The 19,338-nt window shown below is 41.1% G+C and overlaps 1 protein-coding gene across 4 annotated transcripts in view; it reads right to left on the bottom strand.

Moving 5' to 3' along the window:
• The window catches only part of CSNK1G1 (casein kinase 1 gamma 1), a gene marked incomplete at its 3' end in the record, with an annotated part of 153,377 nt that overhangs the window by 65,075 nt on the left and 68,964 nt on the right, over positions 1 to 19,338 (bottom strand). For all 4 annotated transcript variants that reach the window (XM_080687149.1, XM_080687150.1, XM_080687148.1 and 1 more), the window contains exon 4: positions 16,274 to 16,343. In XM_080687149.1, coding sequence (XP_080543275.1) covers positions 16,274 to 16,343 — 70 coding nt within the window. The remainder of the gene's footprint in view (positions 1 to 16,273; positions 16,344 to 19,338) is intronic.

The raw sequence follows: 19,338 nt of genomic DNA, 5'->3' as shown, positions 1-19,338 counted from the left end.
TGCTGCTGTGAGCCCGGCTTCTGGCTGAGGCGCTCTCCCTGTGGGAGCGCACTGACCACCAGGGGGCAGCTCCTGCATTGAGCATCTGGCCCCTGGTGGTCAGTGCGCATCATAGCGACTGGTCATTCTGCCGTTCGGTCGAATTGCATATTAGCCTTTTATTATATAGAATATGTTTACTTTCTTCTTAATGATTAATCTTGACAAACTATGAGTTAGGACAGCCTTGGGCAAACTACGGCCCGCGGGCCGGATCCGGCTGTTCTATCTGGTTCTCTTGCTCTCCCCTCCGCTCCTTTACTTTGAATTTATATTAGTTCACACAAACACTCCATCCATGCTTTTGTTCCGGCCCTCCGGTCCAGTTTAAGAACCCATTGTGGCCCTCGAGTCAAAAAGTTTGCCCACCCCTGAGTTAGGAGGTGTAATGATTGAGGACTGTGGTCAGTCCTATAATGATCAATAATAGCCCTTAGTTTGGACTGAAACTTCAAGGATCTTTGACATCCTTAAATAAGCATTCTCTAGTCACAAAGCCATTCTTAATGTCTAAAGAATGGCTGTAAGCCCTGTCTGGTTTGGCTCAGTGGATACAGTGTCCACCAGTGGACTGAAGGGTCCCGGGTTCAATTCTGATCAAGGGCACATGCCCAGGTTGCGGGCTCGATTCCCAGTGTGGGTTGTGCAAGAGGCAGCCAATCAATGATTCTCTCTCATCATTGATATTTCTATCTCTCTCTCCCTCTCCCTCCCTCTCTGAAATCAGTAAATTTTTTTAAAATGTTAAAAAAAGAATGGCTGTAAGATGGAAAGAAGGGAAACATACAGGTACATAGTAAGAGAGGTGTGAGTTAAGAGAGAAAAGTATGACCTAGAATGGCATCAGAGCCTGGAGGGTCTGTGTCTATTTATAAGCAAGCTCCAACTGACAGGCTTCGGTGATTGACCTTTGCCAAACCTTTGCCTTCATAAGCACTATACAGTATAACACTCGAGCTCAGTCCACTTACATATGTTACTTGAGTTTATTTTTGGAACCAACCTTCCATTTTTCATGAAGTTCCTTAAAGACAAAATCCAAGTAACATATTCTGCCTTCACACTGAGCAAACATCTCCAGCAGTTCTGCACTTTGCAAAACAACACACTGAAAAGGTGTTAGTACTGTGTGTTACTGTGCGGTGTATGCAGGCCAATTTCTATAATAAACTCACAAAACTCTATTTGCAATTCAAGAAATTATTGGCCCAACAAGTCTTCACCAGCAAAACATTTAAAATAGAATTCCTTCCCCTCTCTCTCCAAAGGGAGAGGGACAAATTTTATGTATGTAATTACAGGTAATACTCTATATGCATCATGTGAATTAGAGCTATTTGAAAGTTTTAAGTGGCAGAGAAGGGCCACATGGGGTTTGGCTCTAACAGATAAGCTAGTCTCTTACAGCATTAGATATGAACTTTTTTGCTTATATTTCACTGTACCATAGAGTACCTTATTAGCCATAATATGAAAAATGTGTCTCACTGCTCTAAATAATGGAAAATACACATAAAGGACACACAATCATAAAATTTATCCTGGTTCAGAAGTATTCCTTTCTTGGCTAACTAGTATAACTAGTTAATAAAGGTCAAGGTCATATTTCATCCTTGGAAGAACAGATAGAAAGTCATGGCACTATCACCACTAAATTAGCTCCATTAAAGACTAGTCATTATGAGTATTGTGTGAATCACACCTTTCCAAGCCCATTACATGAAACAACTCTATTTTTTCCTCACAAAATTAAGCATTAGTCACAGATTGGACTTATGTTGTAATATCAAAGGAAGCATTTAAATGTCCTTTTAAAATGTAGGTAAATTTGAAAACAAACATGCGCACATCCTCTTTAAAAGGAAAAGATGGTGACCACACCACACTTTTCATTGTCTGAAGTTTGTTCCATACACGATAAGGCAGAGATACTATTCTTATGTCAATCTCAGGTTCTTGCTACTGATTCACCAACTCAAGCTCCTTCTGCAAAGAATACACACAAAGGCTCAGATATTTTCAAACATCCTCCTCACCAATTACCCAGAGAACAGACCTTTTTTGTTTTGAATATGAGGCTTCTGCTGTTGTTTCATGTTTATTTATTTCAAATAGGCCACTCACACTGAAAGGAGCAGGTCCTTCACAGGGTGAAAGTTTGGCAGATGTGGCTTATACCTTAATTCACTATTCCAGACCTCTGCAAAGTATGAGAAGGTCTGCCTCTCTCTCTCTTTTTCTTTTTTTAATATATTTTATTGATATTTTACAGAGAGGAAGGGAGAGGGATAGAGAGTTAGAAACATCGATCAGCTGCCTCTTGCACACCTCCCACTGGGGATGTGCCCGCAACCAAGTTACATGTCCTTGACCGGAATCGAACCCGGGACCCTTCAGTCCGCAGGCCGACGCTCTATCCACTGAGCCAAACTGGTTTCGGCAGGTCTGCCTCTCTTAACACAGGTACAAAGCAGGGTTTTCCCCTAAGATTATTCTTTTCTGTCTTCTAAGATTATTCTTGATGGTTAAGGACAATAAACATAGGCACAATTAGTTGTTAAAGAGGCAGTTTTCTTTCTGGGATTCACTGCCCTGTGCCAGGACACTACACTTGTTTTCAGGCTCTACACCCCACTTTGAGAATCTCAAGATGTTGAATTGTCTTAAGGAAAAATGTCTTGCTTTTTAGCAAGTGTTACATGAATAGAAAAAAAAAGTAACATCTGTAAGCTCATCCTTCTCTTGTCACACTAATAACTGCTTTCTCCCAGTTCTCAAAGACATATTCTTAGAGAACCTGCTCTCTGCTGAGTGGTAGAGTTTACATGGTTTTGTACCTTTTGAATAAGGTACCTGGACTAGTACTGAAAAGCTGTTTCAAGCAGAATCAGCCGGTCTCTTTTCCAGGAACTTGCAATTTGGACACAGGGCACAAGTCAGTCTCTGCGGGTGCTTAAATTGAAAGGGGCTACATGAGAGACCTTTTCCTACTAAATGTAAGGAGAAGTCAAGAAGGCTAGTAATATGAAGAAAATGAAGAGGGCTAACAAGAGCCGAGGCAAGGAATTTTATGACTCTCAGCAGAAGGAGCATCAAATAAAGTGTCAGAGTCCAGAGGAGTTGCACAGAAAGCCAGGGACAGAGAGTAGTTGTCTTGGTTCCTAGAGGCAAAAGTGCTTTGTTCTAATCTCCAGTGAGACCTGTATATTTCCTTCCTTGGTTGCATGCCATCTCCCTGAGATTTTCCAGCAAATTCTCCTTTTAGATGTAAGCTAACTGGAATAGATTCTGTTATTTGTCATCAAAATAGTATTGACTAAGACACATATAACTGCTCATCTTCCTCCACTGTAACCAACGTATCCGGAATACTCACTATGTGCAAGACATTATACTAGATGCTTTAGGGAAGGAATGAAAAAAACCCAAAAGATAAATAAGATACAGATTCTGCCCTTTGGGAGCTTACAGGTAGAAAACATAGAGATAAATAGCTAACCTGGTACTAGGTTAAACTTTTCATAAATATTAGTAAAATGAAGGAAGACTGTGATGTGAAATGGCATAAGAACCAGATTTACTTACTAAAAATTGTTTTTAAATATATCTTTATTGCTTTCAAAGAGGAAGGGAGAGGGACAGAGAGAAACAACAGTAATGAGAGAGAATCCTTGATCGGCTACCTCCTGCAGGCCCCTACCGGGGACCAAGCCTGAAACCTGAGCATGAACCGTGACCTCCTGGTTCATAGGTTGACACTCAACCACTGAGCCATACCACCTGGGCTACTTACTCAAATTTAACAATGTATGCTTGGCTGAAAAAAGTTTAAGAAAATAAAAAACTACCATAAAATATTTTGCAGATATATATCTTATTATATCAACTCGGTACCACTGTATATACTATACCTCCATACTATGCAGCATTACTTACTGAACCTGGTCATAATACACATATCCAGTTAGATTGCACTTTATTCTCTATGGGCAATTTAAGGGATTTTTGAAGGCTAAATGATTACACATGATTTTCACCTGTGTGCTAGCTTTATCTTTTTAGGAAAACTATCACCCTTGAAATCTTAGCATTTTATATAAGACTAGAGCCCTGGTGCATGAAATTCATGCACAGGTGGGGTCCCTAGGCTTGGCCGGCGATCAGGGCTGACCAGAGCCAGAGAGGAGGCGACAGTCGCTGAGCTGGGCGTGGAAGGAACGAACGCCAATGCCGCCATCATCGGTGCCCTGCACCTAGCGGTTCCCCACTTCCCCCACTCGTTCTTCCCTCGCCACCGCACCATCACCGCAGCTTGCAGCCGATTGGGGCCTGGTGGCCAGGGGAAGGGACCGGGCACAGGAGGTTGGCCACTGGCCCCAAGGAGGGAGCCAGCCCTCGGCGCCCCTGGGAAAGGGGCCGCGTCTGCCGTCACCCATCCCCGGTTCCCTGTCCCAGCCCGGGGGCCAGAGAGAGGGACCACGGGAGGTTGGCTGTGGGAGCACACTGACCACCAGGGGGCAGCTCATGCATTGAGCATCTTCCCCCTGGTGGTCAGTGCACGTCATAGCGACCGGTCATTCCCATCGTTCCGGTCACTTAGGCTTTTATATATATAGATACCTAAAAACTAGTATGTGTGATCTTTGACAGTTGGTGGTGGCCTGATTATTTGAATGTTTATTAGGTTATCCCAGCAGCCAATGAACTAAAATATGGTGTTCTGAGAGGTATCTTAGGATTTTGAATAAAGCTTCTAGACTCAAATTATGCTACCAAGTCCCCAAAATGTCAGTGCCTCAATATGACAAACTATCACATAGATAGGCCCCACCAACTTATTTTCTAGCATTCTTTTATTATCTTCCTAGAATGTTTTCAATAATTCAATTATTGTTCAATCATAATATTCAACTTGACATTTAACTCATCTTACTCCTTTACTATCTCATCTCTCAAATCCATATCCTATATAATAAAAGGCTAATATGCAAATTGTCCCCTCGACCTGGAGTTCAACTGGGAGTTCGACCAGGGGGTGGGGTAGACAGCCAACTGCCATGGCCCCTTCCCTGGCTGGCCCCAGCCCCGATCGGGCTTCCCCATGTCAGCCCCGACTGGGGGGTGGGGCCGGCCGGACCCCACCCATGCACAAATTCGTGCACCAGGCCTCTAGTTGGATAAGAAAGCTAAAAGGATCTCAACACTGTTTGAAATTTATACCTTTCCATTTGATAAACAGATCCCCAATCTTATCTTTAAATTAGAAAAATTTTAATGAAAAATATAGAAATAAAAAAGACTAAGGAAATACACAGCAGCTTAGTGGAGAAAGTAAATCTTTCTTTTATATATTTTTCCAAACCTTCAGTGATATTACTTTTCTCTAGAACTTACAAAATTTTTCAACTGAAAAAAAATTATTTTCCTTTGGCCAAGCTGCACATAGATAATTATAAATTCCTTCTCTAAAGTTACTCTTTTTTTTTTTTAGGGAGCAGAGTATGAGATCTAGAGTGCTATCTTTCCTGAACTGTAACTGTTAAGAATGGAGCTAAGCAAACAGTTGACAAACTATGATCCCTCCTTCAATTTGATTGCATCTACATAAATTCTTTAGCTGCTGATGGGCTATTTATGTCTGATGATCTGCAATGCTATAGCCACTACACTGATAAGAAACAAACATAATTCTGAAACTCAAAGGGCTTATTAGTATATTCCAGAATTTTCACCAGAGAGTGTTTGGATGCTTTGAGATTATAAGTACTAGTAAACATACATGTCTCTAACTGTATACCAAATCCATAAAGAAATAATTTGAGGGACTTTGTTCTAATATCTTAAATTATTCATTCATATTTTTATTCTGCTTCCTTAGCACAGTTAATGAAGAATTGTTGGCATAAGCAAATAAAGACCGGGAAAAGAACCTGCAACTCATCGGTGCATGGGACAATACCCAACCAACTGAGCTACACCAGTCAAGGCTTATGTATCCGTCCTCTTTGAGGGCACTGATGTTCACTAACATTCCCATAGAACAATAAGCCTTATTTATGATGTTTCAGCACTTTGGCACTAGTAACACCACTTCCTTTGAGGATTCATAAATAAGTGCAGTTTTGGTAAGTATCAAACATTAACTGAACCAGTTGGCTTGGTCCTTGAGCAATAGTTTCAACTCTATTTTACAGAACAAAAATAGGTATGGCAATTTTAATCTTTTTTTTTTTCTGGCGTTCAAGATATCTGTGGCCAAGTGTCCCCTCCCAATTGGCATAAATGGCTATGGAGCTGTGGAAGTAAGGGTACTCCTTCTCACCAAGGAGGCTTGAATGAGAATAATTGTATTTCAACCTGACCACATTCAGCTCCTCTGAAAGAAACCAACACCTCATTCAAGATCACAGATATGATGGGTTCACAGTAGCCAGAATTCTGCTGCATTCAGTCAGAGAAAGGACTGGGAAGTACCAAGTGACCATTGCTTTAGAATCCATCAGAAATTCTTCAAAAAAATGAAAAAGTTATCTCTTCATTCTGATATTTCTTAAAGCTACGAGAAATGTAAATAGGATATTTCCATTTCTACAGGATAGATCTTCAATTTCAATGTAAAACAATACTGCCTTGTGTTTACATAGCACTTTTCCCTTAAGAATTCAAGGCCTTTACAGACATTACCTCATCCATCCCCAGCAGGCCTGCAGATTTGATAAGAAACAGCAGGTTTTCCTGTTGTATGAAAAAGGAAACTGAGGCATGGGCACATGGTTAACACCTGAGTCACAAACAAACAGCTGGAAAAACTGGGCTAAACTTTTCTCCTCGCTCCAATTCTTGGCTGTCTCCACTTATTCACACTGCCTGTAATTAGAGATGGCAAGTATCTAAATCTCCATAGTCGTCAAAATGTAATTTCAAGGCTGCTCTTTTTTACTAAAATGATCAATTTTCCCTAGACTTAGGGGTTTTTGTCTCCTCCGTCTATAATACCTCTGGCAGAGAGATTTCTGAAAACTTATACATGACAAGAAACGGTCCAGATTTCACTTTTTTTTACTGAAATCACCATTTTATCCTTTCTTCTCATTATAAAAAATTTCTGCCTAACTGGAGACCAAAAATTTTTTTCTAAATTCTTTAAGCACTTCTAAGTATCGGATATCTAAGTTGAGGCATGTTACTTGTTCCCAACTACTCTTGTTATATGATTCACTTCTATTTTAAGTAAAATTCCCATCTTTCCAATATCTCTTCGGATATTCTTATTTTTAATTTCCTGTTTACTGCTTCCTATGTTTGCCCAGCTTGTTTACAATGCACTCCTCAGGAAGTTCACAACATTATCGAAGGGTTTTGTCAATTTCACACTTTATGATTTTCTTCAGATTTATGCTTTATTCCTTTGTTGAAGCAGAACCATATTCTTTTTGAATATTTTTAAAAATGTGGAACACTTCACAAATTGCATGCCATCCTTGCACAGGGGCCATGCTAATCTTCTCCGTATCATTCTAATTTTAGTATATGTGCTGCTGAAGCAAGCACCACGCTCTTTTTAATTTAACAGTTGCCTAGATTTGGTACCAACAGGCACCTCCTATCCTTTTTGATGACATATAAAACCATTCCCTTCCAGAAACTCAAAAACTGCAAAGCCCAATCAGCTCTATGAACACTTTCTTTGGTCACAACATAATGGTTTCAGCGGGTGAAAATGGCATAGGTAGCTCAGAGCCTCTCAGCTGTATAGATGGCACATGTATTCAACATAAATGATTAATTTGTTTTGGAAAGAAATATTTCAAAACCTAGATCACCAAAGGCCATAAAAGATTTTGGAGTTAACAAATGCAGCCTTCTATGGCATAAAATTTGGGGGCACCCGATGAAACAGAAAATCTTACTCTTTCACGCTAGAGGGCAGTTCTGGGCCTTTGATTCAATTAAATATTTTTATGGCTATCTTCCACCACTCTATTATAATTAGGTAAGGGGTAATGGATCAAAGGCCCCAGGCATCTGCTAGGTATATGTATATATATGCACACACAAGACATAAATCTGTAATATTTGTTCTAGTTCTTTTTTTTTTTTTAAATATATTTTATTGATATTTTACAGAGAGGAAGGGAGAGGGATAGAGAGCTAGAAACATCGATGAGAGAGAAACATCGATCAGCTGCCTCCTGCACACCTCCCACTGGGGATGTGCTCGCAACCAAGGCACATGCCCTTGACCGGAATCGAACCCGGGACCCTTCAGTCCGCAGGCCGACGCTCTATCCACTGAGCCAAACCGGTTTCGGCATATTTGTTCTAGTTCTGTGAAATACACCATTGGTATCTTGACAGAAATTGCATTGAATCTATTGTACAAAAAACTCCACAAAACCATAGTTTGCCTATTGTGTGACCTTGGGTAAGTCATTTACTAAACTTCCCTGTGCTCAAAAATGGGAAAAATGTAATAACATATAAAGTACCTACTGGGTACTTAAGTTCACTTGCATTCTCTGTTCAATGAGATTTTGCCTGGGCTTTGCTACATTATGAAATTTCAATAAGTATCTTGTTGTCTTTTTTTTTATTTGAGGACTAGCATATCCTTTATAAGAGAGCCAAAGCAGAATGGTCATTAGTAGATTAGAATAGCTGCTGGATAGCCAGGACATGGCAGCTCAGGGTTAGATCAGCTATGATATGGTATTTATTCCTATAGCCCTTGAGAATTTTTCTCAGGCAGGTTGCTATGTAGGAATGGAATTAAATGCTTAACCAGAGCAAGATGAGTTCCTCCACTACTGTTAGGATCTCTCAATATAATTAAGAAGGGTGCAGAAGCAAAGACATTATTGCAGTGTCCATTTATATTATAGTTGGGCCTTTCCAAATGCCAAGTGAAATGGTGGGAATTTTTAGTCAAAGTACTAAAGTAAGTTATTTATTAAAAATGTCAAAGCTACTGTTCAAAACTACTGTTCTTAAGAAATAGTTATTTCTGAGACCCTCCACCATATTTTATCTACTTGCATTCTCATTTCTATATCTAGAGGCCTATTTTCTTGCCATTTGCCTATCTCCATTCTCTTTCATTTGTTTCTGTCCTTTCTGATTCATTTCCTCTCCCTCCCTCCTGCCATTTCTGCTGCATACTTGGTTCTATTTATTCATCTTTTATTTAATTACCAAACATATATTATACTAGGTCCTTATCATGTGGCCGCTCATGTCTAGCTATGAACCTTCATGCTCATACTGTCCCTCTCTTATGTTTAGGCTTCCTGTTGTGTTTAGCCTACTGGTTTTGCCTATCTCTGCTACAAACCTGTCATCTATCAATCCCGTTCCTGTGTGTTAGGATACAAGCAAAAGTGAGTAGTAGCTATATATATAAAAGCTTAATATGCAAATTGTCCCTGAGGGAGTTTGACCGGGAGACCAATCACTTGCTATGACATGCACTGACCACAAGGGGGCAGCGCGGAACAAAGGAAGGCCCCGGCCAGCAGCTGGAAGGCCCCGATCGCCAGCCAGGCCTAGGGACCCTACCTGTGCACTAATTTCATGCACCAGGTCTCTAGTATGGGATAAAACAGCTGTGAGCTGGGAAAATGTTAAATTGACTATGTATACACTCTCTTAAGTAAAAGGACTCTGAGAGCATATAAACATTCCCATAACAGGAAAGTAAGTTTGGGACTTACCATGGTGACTATCATACAATTAACACAACACTGATGACTGAAGAAAATGATAAGAAAAATAAGAAAGATGGTTACAACTCACAAGGTGCTTTCTTCTGCTGATTCCAAGGCTGATAGCTTTAATTACCAAGATTAAATACTGCTATTCTTTCTTGTGAAGTTGGATCATTGTACCAAACCAATACTAAAGCTACCAGCAGGGCAGGCAAATTCCAGGGAATCCTGAGTCAATATTTAAGTCCCTGACTCCTAATCTTGTGTACTCAGAACAACCTATAGAAACTACATCTGAAAAGCATAATTATGTCCAATGCCAAAGCCTATTGTGCCATGAAAAATCAAAACACAGTGATGTAAGAAGGAATGAAGCAGAAATAAGACAAAACTGAAGAATATATTTGGTTTAGAAACAGAGAACATCTAAAACTTTGACTTTCCAATAATCAGGGAAAAATAACAATAATTTCTCATAGTCAATTACATATAGTTACAGAGTAACATTTACTAGTAAAAGTTTTTCTTTGTAATAAATTTAGAAATTCTCCAGCAATCTCAGGTTCAAACCATAATTTGCAAATAAAAACATACCTTGCCCCCAGCCATCCAATGATGGGAAACACTAGAGAATGTCCCCATTTGATTCACAGCTCATTGGATGTCCATTTTGCCAGGGTTATATTTATAATACTAGAGGCCCGGTGCATGAAAATTCATGCACTGGAGTGGAGAGTTCATCCCCTCAGCCCGGCCTGCCCCCTCTCACAGTCCAGGAGCCCTCAGGGGTGGGAGGCGACCTGGCGATCAGGAGAAGGCGATACCCCCATCACACCTCTGCTGCTGCCACTGTCGGCAGCGCAAGCCTCGGCCGGTGCTGGTTACCTGAGCCTCGGGCGGCTCTGGGCGGCTGGGCAGCCACCATCTGAGGCTTGCCTGCACCTTGGGCCAGTCCTGGATGGCTGGGCAGCCAACATCCAAGGCTTGCCTGTGCCTTGGGCTGGCCCTGGGCGGCTGGGGACTAAGGGGACTGGGGAACTCCAGAGGCAGGTGTGCGGAGCAGCTGGACCCGCCTGGAGGTGGGCCCAGCTGTGCTGCGTGCCTGCCGCCCCTGCAGGGCTGAGGGGACTGGGCACCGCCATCTTGTGGCTGTGGGTGCTGCCATCTTTGAGGGCATGGCAGTCAATTAGCATATTCCCTCCTTATTGGCTGTGGGTGGTGCCATCTTTGTAAGGTTGTGATGGTCAATTAGCATATTCCCTCTTTATTAGATAGAATAATTAAATTCTAAAAAAATAAGTTTATATTTTCTGCAACTGAGGAAGATACCAACTATAATATAAATGTGTACCATGATGTTTCTTATACAGTAATATGTGGTCTTTAAGAGTTGGTTTTTTTTGGTTGTTTTTTTTTTTTAATATATTTTTATTTCAGAGAGGAAAGGAGGAGTGATAGAAACTTCAATGATGAGAGAGAATCATTGATCCGCTGCCTCCTGCAGGCCCCCTACTGGGGACCAAGCCCACAACCCAGGCATGTGCCCTTGACCAGAACCAAACCTGGGACCCTTTACTCCACAGGCTGACGCTCTGTCCACTGAGCCAAACCAGCTAGGGCCTTTAAGAGTTTTTATTGCCCTCATCAGTTTGGTTCAGTGGATAGAGCGTTGGCCTGTGGACTGAAAGGTCCTGGGTTCGTTCCGGTCAAGGGCACATGCCCGGGTTGCAGGCTCGATTCCCAGTAGGGGGCATGCAGGAGGCAGCCGATCAATGATTCTCTCTCATCATTGATATTTCTATCTCCCTCTCCCTTCCTTACTGAAATCAAAACAATATATTTTTTAAAAAGTTTTTATTTTTTAATACAATCTTAGAGTTCAAATAGGTCTTTAAAAGTCATGTATTCTAGGCCTTAGTCAGTTTGGCTCACTGGATAGAGTGTCAGCCCTCAGACTGAAGGGTCCCAGGTTGATTCCAGTCAAGGACAAATACCTTGGTTGCAGGCTCAATCCCCTGGTCTGGGCACAGGTGGGAGGCAACCAATTGATGTGTCTCTCTCTCTGTCTCTCCCCCTCCCTTCCACTCTCTCTAAAAATTAAAAAAACAATGGAAAAATATCCTTGGATGAAGATTAACAAAAAAAAGTCATGTATTCTAACTTTTTACCCAGTGCACAAATTGGCCTCACAACATCTAGAATGTATAACTGTTCAACTTCTGCCTGGAAACTGCCCTCCCTCTAAGAGACAGGAAATCAATCTTGTTACATAAAATAGCTTACTTCAGTTCACAATTTGCTTTTTAGTTCCTATAAGAAGGTGTTCAGAAAGAAAGGGAACAAGGTATTGCATCACTTTACTATCATTTGTTGAACTTAAGCTTGAAACTGTTAACATACAGCTCAAAGAAACGGGGACAGAAACCAGTTGCTTGGTGACAGAGGAAGGTAAGAGAAAGACCATAAAGAGTAAGACCATAAAGCCACTGCTGCAGGGCAAGAATTGCTTCTTACAGTCTGCCCGGTGTGGCTCAGTGGTTGAGTGTCAACCTATGAACCAAGAGGTCAAGGTTTGATTCCCCATCAGGGCACATGCCTGGGTTATAGGCTTGATCCCCAGTAGGGGGTGTGCAGGAGGCAGCAGATCAATGGTTCTAATCCAGGGGTGGGCAAACTTTTTGACTCAAGGGCCACAGTGGGTTCTTAAACTGGACCGGAGGGCGGAACAAAAGCATGGATGGAGTGTTTGTGTGAACTAATATAAATTCAAAGTAAACATCATTACATAAAAGGGTACGGTCTTTTTTTAAATTTTATTTCAATAGTTTTATTCATTTCAAACATTTTAACAAGAAGAATGTAAACACTAATTATTATAATTTGAAACTTCAAAAAATGGAGGAATCATAGCACAATAACATACCTTATATTGAAGATGGCAAAGGCAAAATAAAATTGCCTAACAAAGGAAAGGTACAAAAGCCTTTCAAATTAAACTTAAATATAATAAAATAATTTAAAACTAAAACAAATAGAAAAGAACAAAATGTGTAAACAGTAAATGCGGTTAGTGGCCACGGTAGCGTTACTGATACCGCATCCGTATCAGCAAAAAAATGCAGCCGCAGCATGGCTAGTGTGACATGTCCTCTGTGTGTCTTTTTCTCTGCTGCGTGCGTCCGCAGTGGGAAAAAAAACTGCAGTGGATACAAGCCCTAAAAGCTGAAAGTCTTTGTTCTTTTATTAACAAGTCATTGTGATGTACAGAATGTGGGAACAGGAAAAAATTGTGTTTGAGTAGACCTCTTAATCTTACCTCAGAAAGGCTCTGATACTGTGCTCTCCAGGGGCGTGTCTCCCTACATCACCACGATAACGTGTCTACGCATTCCCAGGGTGATGTCGGGAGACAGGTCCGCGGGCATTACAAGGAGCCTCTGGAAGATTGAGAGGTTGTTCCTTCTACTGAATGGGCGGCTATAAATCCGCCCACTCAGAAGAAGGAGCTGCAGCCGTGTTTCCCGACGTTGCCATGTTAACACTGCTGCTGGTGAAGGAGCGGAGGGGAGAGCAAGAGAACCCTCCGCTCTTTCGGCTCCGCGGGCCGGACAGAACAGCCGAATGGGCCGAATCCGGCCCACGGGCGGTAGTTTGCCCACAGCTGTTCTAATCATTGATGTTTCTATCTTTCTCTCTCCCTCTCCTTTCCTCTCTGAAATAAAAATATATTTTTAAAAATTGCTTCTTAACAATTGGTCATCCATCTCAGTTTGACTACTCCTAGCCATAGAGTTTATTGCTCTTTACGGTAATTCATTGTTGGAAATCCCAGAGCATTGGAGGTTCTTCAAATTTGGGCCAAAATTTTGCCTTTTTTATTTCCATGGAACACTGTTGAGCCCTCTGTTACAAGCTCAGAGGCATTTGCAACAACTGTTAAATGCTGCCCCCTCTACCACTCACAGCAGCAATGGCTTTATGGTCTTTCTCTTACCTTCCTCCATCACCAAGGAACCGGTTTCTGTCCCCATTTCTTTGAGCTGTGTGTTAACAGTTTCAGGCATAATTTCAACAAATGATAATAAAGTGATGCAATACCTGTTCCCTTTCTTTCTGAACACCTTCTTATAGGAACTAAATAGCAAATTGTGAAATAGTAAGCTGTTTTATACAGTAAGATTGATTTCACAGAGGAAGGGAGAGGGAGAGAGAGGTTGTAACATCAATGATGAGAATCACTGATTGGCTGCCTCCTGTGCCCCTTACTGGAGATCAAGCCCACAACCCGGCATGTGCCCTGGACCGGAACGAACCTGGGACCCTTCAGTCTGCTGGCCGATGCTTTATCAACTGAGCCTAACCAGCTAGGGCTGAAAGGCAATTTTTTTTAATTTTTAAAAAAGTTATCTTGCCAAAACCGGTTTGGCTCAGTGGATAGAGCGTCAGCCTGCGGACTGAAGGGTCCCAGGTTCGATTCCGGTCAAGGGCATGTAGCTTGGTTGCGGGCACATCCCCAGTGGGAGGTGTGCAGGAGGCAGCTGATCGATGTTTCTCTCTCATCAATGTTTCTGACTATCTATCACTCTTTCTTCCTCTCTGTAAAAAATCAATAAAATATATTTAAAAAAAAAAGTTATCTTTATTGTTGAAAGTATTACAGATGTCCCATCAACTCCCTCCATCCAATGATCTACCTGTCCTATATAATAAAAGTCTAATATGCTAAGTGCCTAATCATCTGGTCAGCCATTCAACCAGTCAAAGCATAATATGCTAATGATATGCTAAGGCTGTTCAACGGCTCACTATGACATGCACTGACCACCAGGCAGCAGACGCTCCGATCTGTAGGTTAGCTTGCTGCTGGGGTCTGGCTGATCGGGACTGAGCGAGATGGGCAGACATGCCCTGGAGCTCTACCGCATCCCTCTCCTGCCCCAATCGTGCACTGGTCGGGTCCCTCAGCCTGGCATGTGCCCTCTCACAATCCGGGACCCCTCAGGGGATGTTGGAGAGTCAGTTTTGGCCCAATCATGCAGGCCAGTCCGAGGGACCCCACTGGCACACGAATTCGTGCACCAGGCTTCTAGTTTAATAATATTTTTAGTGCATGCAGAATGCCAAAATATCAAGAATCTTCAATGCTCTCTTGTATTTGGGGATAGTATGAACCCAGCAGCACAGGTGTTATCCCTATTAACAGGTTCATCAGATTTAGGGGCTTCACATTGAAAAGGGAACATTGGCCTAATCTGGTTCATTCTATTTGGAAGGGCTTACAGAGGAAATTCTGCAAACTGGCCCTGTCATGTTCCTTAGGTCTACTCAAATTCTAAGTTAGGCTGAATCTATCATGTTTTCACCTGTGCCCTAAATTTTTGAAAAATGTAAAAATATGTTTATCATAAGTGAGTTGTGATAATTATCACCGTGAAATTTACAGCCAACTTTAAAGTTTAGTTCTATGCACTCAGTTGGCAATCTTAAATCCTATGCCAGGCACACTCCATATTTAAGGATACCATCAATGAACAAACAGTATATACTAAGAGGCTACTGTGAGCAAGAACGCTTGTTAGGTTCAATGAAAGATAAATGCCTATCCTCGCCTGCTTTGGTTAGACTATGGCTGATTATTGCCATGGTCAGAGTATAAAACAACTTTAATAACACCAAGAGGCTCTTATAGAATTCTCTATATTCTAAGGAAGTGTAACTCAAATTCCTTCAATAGTACCTTCAACAGTGATACTTGAAATAGAAACCATTTAGTCATTCACATAAAACTGTCACATTGAAGAAAGCACAAAGCAAAGGAATGTCTACTAATATCAAGTAATGCTGAATCCCAGCACTGAAGGATTTAATCTTCTGTGATAAGTATCCTATAGGTACAACCTCCTTAAGGTTGGTAACATTTGCTAAGTCAAGATACTTTTCTGGAAACGAGGAGGATATTTTAAAAATTAGAGCTTTTAGGTAAAAAAAAAAAAAGCATGTTTAAAAAAATTACAATCTTAAATTTTTTAAATCCGCAAAGGTCATAGGTTATTACAATTATTTAGATAGGTCTTCCAAATTAATGAAAACAATGACTAAAATGACAGTGTCATGGTATTTCAGAACATGTATTTTATAGTATGTCTTTAAAATGGATATATAGTCTCAATATGGTAAAATATAGCTTGCAAATTAGCAACCACTCTTCCTTTCTTTTGGTATACATAAAGAGATGGAAAGAGAATAAGTAAACTGCCAAAAGGCAAAACCCCATACCAGGTATATTTCAGGTGGGCGAAAGCTTTCAAAGGTTGGTTTACAGGTACAGTAATAGAATCACAGATCCCCAATCAACTCAACTGCTCCTCCAAGAGCCAAAGACCAAGTAGCTTTTTAACTATGTTTATTTACCTACCTAGCAAGCAGAGGAGATATGCGTTTGGTAAGAGAGTAAAGTCAAGAAAACGTGCATATTTTAGGGCTTCCAGTAATCTGTATTTTAGTAAATGGAGAAAACAGACTTGACTTACCTGCACTGCCAAGCTGTTTATAAAACCTGTACTCTAAATGAAGCTGTGGAGCACGTGATTTTATTGGTTCCTGAAACCCAAAAAAGAGAGATCAGATTTAGACAAGTGGAATTTTTCTATTCTTAGGTTTTCAACACAAACCAGAGTTAAGATCACTTAATATTTATTTATTTATTAACTATTTTTTTTACTTTAAATAATTTTTTATTTTTCAATTATAATTGACATACATTATTATATTAGTTTCAAATATACAACCCAGTGATTAGACATTATACAACTTACTAAGTAATCATCCCACTAAATCTCGCACCAATCTGACACCATACATAGTTATTACAATATTATGGGCTATATTCTCTATGCTGTACTTTACATTCTGGTAACTATTCTGTAACTACCAATTTGTACTTCTTTATCTCTTCACTTTTTTCATCCATAAGATCACTTAATATTTTAGAGATGATATCTACATATGATAGCATTTTCTTACCACAATTTCTCTCTGAAATCACAGCTAGGGAGAAGATGAAACCAAATTACATATAATTCCTTCCATAGATATTTAAATAAAAATTACTCTGTATGAGCCATCATTCAAGGATAGCTTCCCCTCATCGTCAAGTGTTCTCCTGAAATGTATTATCCTAGGACAGTAGTCGGAAAACTCATTAGTCAACAGAGCCAAATATCAACAGTACAATGATTGAAATTTCTTTTGAGAGCCAAATTTTTTAAACTTAAACTTCTTCTAACACCACTTCTTCAAAATAGACTCGCCCAGGCTGTGGTATTTTGTGGAAGAGCCACACTCAAGGGGCCAAAGAGCCGCATGTGGCTCGCGAGCCGCAATTTGCCGACCACGGTCCTAGGAAACCAGATGTCAAATCTTTTAATTAACTACCGGCATGTATTTCCTGCTTGTTTTATTATGAACTTGGGCTAATAAACAGTTTTATTATTTTTAGAAAAAATGACATATGCTCAGGAAGAAAATTAAAAAAAAAAAACACAAAAATTAGGAAGAAACTAAAAATAATATGAGCCCCTATCATTTTAGAGAAAAGCACTATTAACATTTTGGTGAATGTCCTTCCAAATATTTACTAATATATACAAACTAGTGGCCCGGTGCATGAAATTCGTGCATGTGGGGGGAGGGTCCCTCAGCCCAGCCTGCACCCTCTCCAATCTGGGACATCCCTCTAGCAATCCTGACTGCTGGCTCCTAATCACTCACCTGCCTGCCTGCCTGATCACCTAACCATTCTGCCTGTTGGCCTGCTCGCCCCCAACTGCCTCCCACTGCTGGCCTGCTTGCCCTCAACTGCCCCTCCCCGCCGGCCTGATCACCCCCAACTGCCGGCCTGCTTGCCCCCAACTGCCCCCCTTGCCGGTCTGATCGCCCCCAACTGCCCCTCACTGCCGACCTGCTCGCCCCCAACTGCACCCCCACCTGCTGGCCTGATTGCCCCCAACTGCCCTCCCCTCCTGGCCTGATCACCCCTAACCACCTCTGCCTCAGCCCCGCCACCATGGCTTTGTCTGGAACGACGTCCAGAAGGTCTCCCGGTCTAATTAGCATATTACCCTTTTATTAGTATAGAATAGAGGCCTGGTGCATGGGTGGGGTCTGGCTGGTCTGCCCTGAAGGGGGTCCCGAATCAGGGTGGGGGTCCTTTTGGGGGGCGGGGCCAGCCTGGGCAAGGGGCTGAGGGCCATTTGCAGGCTGGCCATGTCCCCATAGGGGTGAGAGTCCCCGCTGGGGGGCATGGCCAGCCTAGGCCAGGGGCTGAGGGCCGTTTGGAGGCGGTCTGCAGGCCGGCCAAGCCCCCGGCTTTGTTCAGAAGGACGTCCGGAAGGTCTCCCAGTCTAATTAGCATATTAGCCTTTTATTAGGATAGACTAAAAAATTTTTTAAATAAGTAAAATCATGCTCCATTTGCTGGTCTGTAAATGTGTCTTTAAATTCAACAATGTGAGAATGACATCTTTTCATGGCAGTAAGTGTATATATATATATATATATATATATATATATATATATATATATATTTTTAATCCTCCCACAAGGATATGTTTTTATTGATTTTATCTATCTATTTCTTTATTTATGATTAATCCTTACCTGAGGATATTTTTTCCATTGATTTTTAATTTTTAGAGAGAGTGGAAGGGGGAAAGACAGAGAGAGAGAGAGAGAGAGAGAGAGAGAGAGAGAGAGAGAGACATCAATGGGTTGCCTCCAGGGTTGAGCCTGCAACCAAGGTACGTGCCTTTGACCGAATTTGAACCCAAAACCCTTCAGTCTGAAAGCCAATGCTCTATCAACTGAGCCAAATGGGCTAGGGCTTTTATTGATTTTAGAGAGAGGGGAAGGGAGAGAGAGAGAGGGGAACATCGATGTGAGAGAAACATTGACTGGTTGCCTCCCATACTGTCCCCGACTGGGGATGGAACCCACAACCCTTTGGTGCACGGGATGACACTCCAACCAACTGAGACACTTGACCAGGGCTGTATACTATTTATTTATTTATTTTTGTATATTATTTTTAATGTCTATAGTACTCCTCTATATATGTATGTATACACATACGAATTACTTTCAGTTTTCAATACTATGAATAAAGCTGCAGAAAAATGTTTATGTATATTTATCTTTACATTTAAGAAAATTAGATTATACATGCAATTAAAATATGTGAACAATATGGTGATCAAGTTTTCAAAAATACAGTTTCTAAAGACCCCAGAGATAAAGTAGCTGAACTATCACACTTTGCTCTATAACAAACTTCAAGAATTGGCTGGTTAATTACTCTGTATTGACAGTATACCAGGCAATTAGGTAACAAGAAAATCAAACACTACCCTAAAAGATATACCTGAATACTCATTAGGATGGCTATTATCAAAACCACAGAAAATAACAAGTATTGGTGGGGATATGGAGAAACTGGAATCCTTATGCAATGCTGCAAAATGGTGGAGCTACTGTGGAAAAGAGTATGGCAATTTCTCAAAAAATTAAACATGGAATTACCATATGATACAACAATCCC

This window comes from Plecotus auritus (assembly GCF_963455305.1).
Source record: "Plecotus auritus genome assembly, chromosome: 1".
NCBI classification, from domain to species: Eukaryota; Metazoa; Chordata; class Mammalia; order Chiroptera; family Vespertilionidae; genus Plecotus; species Plecotus auritus.
The sequence above is the reverse complement of the archived record's forward strand: the minus strand, read 5'-3'. Positions and strand labels throughout refer to the sequence as shown.